Below are 10104 nucleotides of genomic sequence, written 5' to 3'. Positions count from 1 at the left end.
GATAACACATATAATTGTACCCAGTACATAAGACCAGCCCAATGAGCCCATCCCATGTGAGAGGAGCAGCAAACCTTAGTATCCCTTATGGTTCCCGTCGCCTCTAGGGTTTCCCAAATAGGGGAAATTATATTTTTATATTAAAATATTATTATTTAATTACCCTTTGTTCAAGTAAGACGTTTGTACCGTCTTCCTATCAATTTCTCTGTTAGAAAATAGTGGTAATTTATTACAAGAATAAATTTTATTTTCTATAAAGCTCAAAGTTTTCGATTCCCATCAAGATAAATTAACTTCCTCATTGAAAGTTAATAAGAGCTTTCATTCTGTGCATTTGGTTTGTTTTGTTTAAACTCATACACAAAGTAATTTAGGGTTCAAAGATAGCGAAAAAGATTGTTCGATAAAAAATCATAAAGTAACTTAGAACGCCTTGCGCAATGCACAAGTAATAATTCGGTTAAGGGTTTATTAATATAAATACCAGAAGGCTTGATTGTAAGAAAATTCTAAAATTCCATTGTGCTAAAAATTGTTTTTTTAATTTTTTTTCCAACACTTTTATGGCTCAACGATCAACCCATCCCTAAGAAGTGGAACATAAGGCAATTAAAGAGATGTTATATGTAAAATGCCCCTTCGTTTAGGTATGTAAGCCCAAATATATGTTCATAGAAATAAGAAAGATGGTTACTAAGTGTATGTCACATAATTTGGTAAGTATGGTAGTATGATTGCGAAAAGAAGAAGCCTTCATCAAAGTAACTCTTCATCAACTGTGACCTTCTAAGGCCCAATGCTTCCCCTAACAAAGCCTCTTAAGGCTTTATTGTCCAATCGAGCATAAGCCTTTCGAGGGTCTCATCATCATTTTCGATAAAGCCTTCTAAGTCTTTAATGCCTCATCAAGCAAAGTCTCTTAAAGCCTCAACTCGTTAAAACATGATTACTAGCAAAGTAAATTTTTAACAAAAATGGCCTTCTGAAGGCCTAAATATTGTTTCCAGTGAAATCTCCTAATGCTCTAATGCCTCATCAAGTGAGGCCTCTAAAGTACCCTAAGTTATTCATGGCATAGGCCTTTCAAGAGCCCCAATGGCACTTTTAGTGAAGCCTTTGAAGGCTCCAATTCCTCGTTGGTTGATGCCGCTTAAGGCCCCAACTCACTAAAAAGTAAATGTCATCCCTACTAGGTGTAGCTTTTTAAGGCTTCAACGAAAAACAATACAACATGCCAAGTAAGATAGGAATATTTTTAAACAATTCATAAGATTGACGTAAATTTATCTATGTAAGTAGAAGAAAGGCTACATAAATAAATAAAACGGAACAGATGGCATTGAAAACAATGTTGGAGTGTTTATTATATATCTACTCTTATGAAGTTCACTCATTCAGGCGAACCGTTCATTATATGTCTACTCTTATGGTGTTCACTCATTTGCGTGAACCTTTTCATCGGAGAGTTCATTATATATCTACACTTTTAGAGTTCACCCATTTAAGTAAACTACATTATTGGAGAGTTCATTATATATCTACTATTGTAGAGTTATTTCATTTAGGCAAACCCCTTCTTTGGGGAGTTCGTTATATATCTACTCTAATAGTGTTAATCATTTACTTATTTTGCCTACTTAGGTAAACCTCTTAAGGGAAGAGTTCATTGTATGTTTACTTCTAAGGTATGACTTTATTATTTATGTGTATCTCCTTATATGTATCTAGTATGACCATGCATGCAAGACTACATTAAAAGAAGAGCTATTAGCATTGTTCTTCCATACTCGCCTCCAAGGCATCATAACATTATTCTTTCATACTTACCTCTAAGGCATCATATTTCACCTCTTTAAGACTACTTCATCAAATTTACCTCTAAGACATCTTATTTTGCCTATTTAGTCTGACTTTTCCAAATTTGCTTCTCAAGTATTTGCATTATATTTCACCTATTCAAGATTGTTTCACCAAGTTTACCTTTTAGGAAATTTTATTTTGCTTATTTAGTCTGTCTTTTCCAAATTTTCTTCCCAAGTATTTCACCTATTCAGGACTACTTCACCAAATATGCCACCAAGGCATCTTATTTTGACTCTTTAGGCCGACTATGACAAATTTTCTTCCCAAGTAGTTTTTAAGTATAATGCAATTAAACCTCATTCCAAATGAAAAAACGCATCTTCCTTCGCCAAAGGAATGACACTATGTAGCCCCAACATTACATTCTCAAAGAAACTCACTTTATAAACTTCTTTTGACTACGAGGGGGAAATTGTTATACCTACTCTTACATATCATCATCAAGTCATCCCATCACATTCTAGTGGAACATCTATGCCTCTTTAGCCACCATATGTATAGTAGGGCATCATTCTAGTGAGACCCACGTCAAAACTCTCTCCCATTTATAAAAGCTCTCTTCACCATAAAAAAAATAGGGCTCTAGGATATATCCCAAAGCTCTGCCAAATCTCTCCAAGCTTTCAAGATACCCAAAAACCACAAATCTCAATGATTTTCTTCACCATCTACAGCGTGAATTATCTCTACTATAGCGATTCTTTGTACCATTATGGTGTGAATTGCCATAACAAGCAACCCTTGACTTTTGTGTCGTAACTTGGATATACAAATTTAACATTTAATATGATGAATAGTTAAATGTTTTTACATTTAAAGTTGTGAAACTCTCATGGACTATTATCATTTTACTTGAAATTTTCATTAATAGTTGCAAAAGAGAAAGGGCGAGCTCTCTGAAGTCGCTTGTAATGACGCTTGACTATAGTTTTTTTTTTGCCTGCTTTGACCTCAACTTGATTTTTACATATAAATATTTGAATCAGTTTTACCCTTAATCTTGTTTAATATGTTAGCACTATACTATGATCTCGAAATTATTTCTCTAATCCGCTTTGACCGATTCGAAGTTTTATGTTAATTTTATAAAATTTTATAAAATTAAGAAATTGTAATATTTAAAATACATAAAATATATATAAAATTAAAAAATTAGAATTTAGTTATAAATTAAAATAAGAACATTTTAGTAAATATATGGAGATGAGACAAGTATGAGCTAGATGTCATCTCCGAAAAATTTATGAAAAACTATACTTATAAAAGACTTATCAACAACTGAATTATAGATAATTATTTTGGGGTTAGATATCTAGACATAAAAATAGGAAAAGAAATTATTATAATAATTCTTAAAAGAAATAGATTTTAAGTCATTTAAGGGCAGTATAGATGGAAAAAAAAAACGGTGGTTAGGTTTGCATTCACAAATTTAGTGTAGCTGAAACTGAAAATGTAGCAATTGGGATTTTACTTATCCTAGTGTGACAGTGTATGGAGATTGATGGTAACCCTTTGTTATTGCAGAAAATGGGGTCCGGTGGCAAATATTAAAGGAGGCTGGTTTTGTTGCTCCCAACTCAGAATGGCAGACCCATTTACGCCACGCAATATACGAGAGAGTTCCTCTCCTACTACTCAGTGCAATCTGCATTCTTGTAAAGTTGGTTTCCAGGTAAGATGTTTATGTCTGCTACTAATCAAATACATGAGAGAAAATCGAAGATATCCGCATTGGAGGCTTATTTACCGGATTCTGCATCCAGTTGCAGGGACATGTGGGGGTTAAACAATTAGACGTAAGTTGGAATCGCGGGTATCCATCACGAAACTGATTGCTTTGTCAACTATCTTAAGAGGCCATACATCTGATCCCACCCTTATTTGATGTGATCCATCATCATCTGTTGAACCAAGGAAACACGACTTTTCGAGAAAGAAACAAGCATCAAGTTGAGAAAGTAGCTCCTACATCTTTTTGTAAAGTCAGGTTGTATCCCCCCATTTTTAGAATCGAATTTTAGGTTTGTGTCTAACTCAGAAATAGTGGAAGGCTCCACCATTTCTATCATTCTGATGTCTACTATCCAACTGTGTGTGTAACTAAACACCATAAATAACCAAATTGAATTTTAAGGGTAGACTTAGAAATAAAATATATTTATTTATTTTTATACCATCAGAAATTAAACACTAGCTAAAATTAAATTAAAATAAAATTCGGTTCGGTTCGGCTCTTTTCTGTTCTGTTTTAATAATATTTGTGGTTTTTTTTTTTTTTTAAAGTTATGAACCGAGAACCGAATGAATACATTACATTGATATTATTAATCTAATCAAAAACCGAAGCGAAGGCTAAATTCGAATCGGATTTCTGCTAATTTTAGGCATTTTTCTCAGCCCTTGTAGATATCACACATCAGCAAACACATGGTATTCTTTGGAATCAACAGCTATGAGCCTCAAAGATGCAATCGTTGCTGCAATGGACATGAGAGCGAAGATAAAGACATTGAGCCAATGCCAGAACTTTTGCAAGGTACTCAGTTTGTCCTTCTTTGCCACAATGTACATGTGGTTTGCTAGGATAAATGTTAGTGGAAACGTGCTCAATGCCCCCGTAAGGCTTTCGAAATCTCCGAGGAACGGTAGAAGAGCCGACACCAGTGTACTGATAACGAGGTACCCGCCTCTTGCTGCAATTCTGAAGGACAGGCTGTTAAGCTGCAAGGCGCTTCCTCTAATGCCGAACTTGGTGTCCAAATACTCATAAGTTGGACTCGCAAATATCTGCAGCAGCCAGCGGAGGAAGTTCAGAGGTTTGTGAAGCATAGCTAAAAATGGTTAATGATACAAACAAGCAAGTGTTTACTCACGTGCAAACAAATGATGGATTGCAGGAAGGCAGAAATGTTAGCAGCCGCCTTCACCCAAAGTGGACCGCTTACACTATTAAGCAAGTATGTGGATGTTGAAGCTCCGTAAGCCCAGTAGCCGATAAAGGTAATGGCAAACATCGGTACAACTCCGATGGTGAACTGAAAGTACAAAGCTTTCAGCGTGTTCTTCACTGCAGGCTGCCTCACTGTTGCCTGTTAAGAGAACAAGGTTTCAGTAGCAGAGAAAACATGGGCACAAACTCAACCTATGTGAAGTCTTAGGGTAGAAGAAATCAGATTCCGACAAATTTCATAGGCATTATTCGATGCGAGTAAGATTTAAATGTAGGAGCCACGCTAATCCATCCATCTTTGCTTGATTCTCAAGACATATCCTCCAGACCGAAACACAAGCGGATGGGTCAGTATGGCTGAGCTGACTGATTTCAGAAGGGCAACCAAATATGAAGCAAACAAGAAGTTTCATATGCAAAACTGATGTATGCATGAGAACCTTGGTCTTCTCATCATTTGGACAAAGCTAAAGTGCATGCAAAGAAAGATGTAAACATTTTCTCAAGTGCAAAATGAACAAAAAGAAGGCTTGCCTGTGCAGCAACTAATTCATAGTGGTAAAGGAACAAGTTTCAAGGTTTTTATGATGGAGCAGTGGATGGATGAACTTGTAATCTGGCCTACCTGTATTTCTGGTAACATTCCAGTATTGAATGCAAACACAAGATTTGCAGATGCTCCTATAGTTGTAAAAACTCTGCTAGAAGATTCCCCATGTATGCTATAATCTCGGGGTGGTGCATTAGCTCCTATAACAGCATCGGAGTCATTATTGTCATATAAACGCAGAAAAATATCAGAACCACAAACAGAGTACATCAGGGATCCAAATCAAACTCAACTCAATCTGAATGATGTTAACACCCGCCACTTGTATGTAAGGCTTTAGTCAATGTATAAGGTAAAATCTAACCCAATATTAGTTATTTCTTTTATTTCCTAGCGTATCCATCAAGGTAAGCTAACAGCCTTAATCGGAAAATCAAGTAAATTTCCCTTAATGTTGCAGGAGCTAAATAGTGTCAATTTATTTGTTAGATGACAGGCAAAGATCTAGTTGATTTCATGCATATGAAAGCTCAAAAACTTCTTAAAAGTTCAAAATTGGAAACATCAATTAGGATTTTAGTTTACTAGACTAAAGCTCTAAAGTGATTTTAGTTTTCAAAATTGGCAACATCAAGATCTAGTTGACTGCAATATTCAGATGCATAATCTAAAGCTCTAAAGTGATTAGCTTCAAGTTCAAGGTAGCTAACGACAACACCCAAAGGCCTTAACTCATTATTCGAGCCAATATTCCCATTCCCACAGGGTAACACTGACCTAAATAGGCTACAAGGTCAGCACTGCTTTAACCCCCTTGGAAAGCCCTCTCTTACTGATTCACGTAAAGCCGGCTCCCTTTCACCCCGGTATAGAGGCTGGAAACCTGCCCAAACAGCACGCCGGAAATCAACCGAGGCTTGTATTTCGTACATTTTATTCCACACAAGAGAACCAAATTGTCAAAGGGCTTGAATATTTTCTATACTTTGTAAAGCAAGATTGTTCATTGACTAGGGATCATTGTATGTTAAGGCTCATTCTTTACAAGAAAATGCAGTAATAACCTGATTTAGTAAGGGTTCTATCTGCAGTTCAATCATCAGTTTCAGATTGTAAAATGAAACATCCCATGTGATAAACCGAACAGTGCGAATATCAAATATTAGAACTTACCGTCTTTAGCCGCAAGCACACATGCCACGATAATATATATCAAACTGAGAACTGTTGAACATCCCAACCACACTCTTAGAGCTGACAGATGCGGTGTCGATATGGCAAACAAAGTACAAGCAAACCCAGTTATGGCAATACAGTATGGAAGCTTCATGGTGTGCTCATAATTGAAAAGGGCAAAACAAGCCTGCATTTGCATATTCACATGTTAAAAGATTTAGGGACTATGATATCTATGTGAACCTTTATATAAAATCACCAAACCGAGTCCTTATTCATGGAGCGGATAAGCATAGAAAAAGGTCGGAAATGTCGGGATAGCAGACTATTGAATCGTCTTTAGGATGTTCTGCAACCGTTTGTAACAACTATCTTCAACTCAAAATGTAGATTTGACAAGGAAAATAAGTGAATTTAAACAATATGGTCTTACCTTTAAAGCAGAACCACCCAAAATGAGAAACCCAATGTTAATCATGAACAGATTGATATATTGCATTGCCCATGTAATAGTATAGGCTCTCCTACCTGCGTTCATCAAGCATAAATGAAACATATAGTTACACGTGAAGATCTTAACTAAGCGAGATTATGAGAATTCGTTTTCGTTTTCGTTTTAGTTAAGCCTCGCACCGTATATTTGTGCTGCAAGATCTCTGTATCTGATATGCCTCTTTCCCCCATGTTCATGGAGCTTGGCAACAAGCATGTTGGCGTTCAGCGACAGCACGGTGGCTAAAAGCAAACCGACTATGCCTCCTATCCAACCAAGAGGGACCATGATTGTCCCAGAATATCCCAACACAAATACACTGTTAACACCAGTTGTCAAGACAAAACCGGCTTGGAGCCATGAATCTGTATAATAAACAACAAGGTCCAATGAGCTCTAAGGGAAAAATAGATCATCATCTGACAAATTCACCCCAAGAACAGGTACTCTGAAGAATTTATTCCAATTTGTTTCACTATTTTGAAATATTCCCATCTGGTAAAGTAACATCACACAACTTTTCACTATTTATTCAGCATCTTACAGAAAAGGAAAATAAACAAATCAAGAAGCCATTGAAGAACTTAATTCGAAAACAAAATATAAAGGAAAAAGGAAAAAAGTTTTAAAAAGAGACTGTTGGCGCTATCCTAATACAGTAACCCCAAATAGAAAAAGAAAATGAACAGAAATTTTGTTATGTCAATGAAAATGCTGCAAAGGAAAAAAAATCTTCAGCATCAAAACACAATTAGTAAAGCTAATGATTTTAGAAATGACATGGACACTTAAAACATACCAGAATTTATTGAAGAAAAAAATTATTAACACAATGAAATTCATACAAACACACAACACCAAGAAAGAAATTTTGTTTAATGTGAAAGAAAAGATTTTATTTTTATGGCATAAAAAATATCAACGAAAAAAAAAACCACTGGAGATGGAAAATGAAACTACTCTGCAATTTGCAGTTTGCAGAAAATAAGAAAAAAACAAAAAAACTGCCATAAAAAGGTGTTGCAGCATCCCAAAGATCTCAACTAAAATACAAACAGAAGACAAAAAGAAGAACCCAGAATGAACAAAAAGAAGAAGAAAAGGAACAATCTTTTACATAGAAAATGGCTATAATATGTATGTGTGTGTATATATTTATTTGTACCAGTGCTAACTTGATGGGCAGTTTCAGGGACTTGAACAGTTAACTTATAATCCTCAACCTCATTCCTATTGTTGTCAGGCACCATGTTTATCACTCTTTCAACTTTGCTTGGTTCTTCTTCTTCCCTTCCTCTTGCTCTTCAAATGTATTTATAACAGCCAGGGGACTACTGAATTTATTACAGCTAATAAACAAATTAATTTTTCCAATTATTGTAAATCTGGTTTTTTTTTTTTTTTCTCTTTTTCCGCCAAGAGAATCAATGCTCCATATTTGGTGCGTGTCAGAATTGTGTAAGCAACTTCTTGGCTTATTTTCCCTTCCAAATATGCACACATTTCCATATAAATAAAAAGCTTACGGCAGTTCCATTCTCTTGGGACATCTAAGAAAAAATAAAAAAAAGTAATTATTTCTTTCTTTTTATTTGTGCTTCTAAAATTTTCAAAATCCCAATCATTGTATGTAAATCTTTTTTATCTTCTGGGATCAAAACTAGCATAAGCTTGGATGAGATTCCTTCTTTATCGGTATCCTTGATGCCAATGATTTTGATCACTGATCTAACAGCGCAAGAGAATGTTAAGTGTTTGGGTTTTTATGAGATGGTTACTACAGAACCCGACTTTTACTGCTTTTAAGGAAGATGTAATAGCATAACCACCTATTTTGAATTTTGAATGTCATTTTCAACTTTCTTTTTTTTTCTTAAATAATTATTAATATATACTCTTCAATTTAATTTTTTAAATTAAATTCGAGTAAATCAAATTCAAATAAACTTTTTAAATATTGTAATAAAAAGAAATCACATAATTTAAAGTTATGGTTAAATGGATGTCTGATAAAAATATTAATCCTTATCATACATTTTTTTATTAGTCACATGAGCTTTTATTTTTTCGAACTCCAAAAGATGTAAAAGCTTCCCAGAAATCTCTTCAAAAACCTAAACATCATCCTTTTTGTTAGAGACTATTTTTACCGGCGAATCCGCAACTCTATTCACCTCTTTAAAAACATGTATTTTCAAAAATTCAATAAACTGCAACCCTCCTTATCAAGAATGAATTTCAACTTACTTTCTGGCTTTTCTTGATTTGAGTATTTATTAACCATACATTTATTAACCACACATTTTGTGTATAAAGAAATTAATAAGTTTGACTTAAGTTGACTATTAATAGTATAGTACAAGGGACATGTTGGACGCTTTTGATATATTTAATTAATTATTTGAAATGATATTAGTTTTATATGTAATTATCACTTTTCTTTAATTTATTTTTGGTCCTTATCTTCTTATTATCAAACTTGATCATGTTCTTAGTAGTAAAGCTTGTGAATAAAAGCTTTTTTGGTAACCAACAAAAGCAAAAAAACATATTACTTTCCAAGTTGCTAAAAAAAATAGATTCCAAAATTGAAAACAGAGAGAAAGTAAAGATTGAGAGAGATACAGGGACCATAACATGATAAAAACAAACTCATTAAAACACGACATAATACGACACGATACGAAAAATAGTGAATATAAATATGATAAAAAAATAAAATAAAATAAAATGTAAACAATAATACCATACAAATTATGACTTTATAAAAAATATATAAAATATAAATGATTTTAGTATATATAAAAAAAAAAGGACTGGCTAAAGAGAGAGAATAAAAGAAAAGAAAGATTTGGGTTAATAAATTCAACAACCAAGCATATGAGGTTATATAAAATTGCAAAGGTTTTTGGATATTTAGTAGACGGCGCACATGGCCCAAACTCCATTTTGCTTGGATATAATTTTATTTTTATAAATTGGGTTTTAAATTGTCAAATTTCCAATCATATGGTTGAGCACTAGATTTTAGATTAACCCAAAAATAAAATATTATCCGGGAAAGAC

The 10104-nt window shown here is 34.1% G+C and overlaps 1 protein-coding gene and 1 long non-coding RNA gene across 2 annotated transcripts; one reads left to right on the top strand and one right to left on the bottom strand.

The window, feature by feature from the left end:
• The first annotated feature begins 3252 nt into the window (after positions 1–3252).
• LOC128292880 (uncharacterized) lies at positions 3253–4343 on the top strand. Its single transcript, XR_008282849.1, has 2 exons — positions 3253–3541; positions 3633–4343. It is a non-coding gene; the product is annotated as an uncharacterized LOC128292880 (long non-coding RNA).
• On the bottom strand, positions 4011–8633 carry LOC108453485 (proline transporter 2-like). The gene is made up of 7 exons (XM_017751609.2): positions 8204–8633; positions 7179–7403; positions 6979–7073; positions 6543–6732; positions 5445–5569; positions 4743–4958; positions 4011–4656 (listed from the first exon to the last, which is right to left on the bottom strand). The coding sequence occupies exons 1-7, from the start codon at positions 8286–8288 to the stop codon at positions 4279–4281; spliced, it is 1314 nt and encodes a 437-aa protein (XP_017607098.1). The 5' UTR covers positions 8289–8633; the 3' UTR covers positions 4011–4278.
• Positions 8634–10104: the final 1471 nt, after the last annotated feature.

The sequence above is a fragment of the Gossypium arboreum genome, chromosome 5, assembly GCF_025698485.1.
Source record: "Gossypium arboreum isolate Shixiya-1 chromosome 5, ASM2569848v2, whole genome shotgun sequence".
In the NCBI taxonomy this organism is placed as follows: Eukaryota; Viridiplantae; Streptophyta; class Magnoliopsida; order Malvales; family Malvaceae; genus Gossypium; species Gossypium arboreum.
This window is presented reverse-complemented; position numbering and strand designations above follow the sequence as displayed.

Bases quoted from the DNA above. Each gene is read 5' to 3' on its own strand.
- LOC108453485 (XM_017751609.2), bottom strand. From the start codon at position 8,288: ATGGTGCCTGACAACAATAGGAATGAGGTTGAGGATTATAAGTTAACT. The intron at 5,570-6,542 runs GTAAGTTCTAAT...ATGCTGTTATAG, and splicing joins TGTGCTTGCGGCTAAAGACG to GAGCTAATGCACCACCCCGA. The intron at 4,657-4,742 runs GTGAGTAAACAC...TGGCTGCTGCAG, and splicing joins AATCCATCATTTGTTTGCAC to ATATTTGCGAGTCCAACTTA.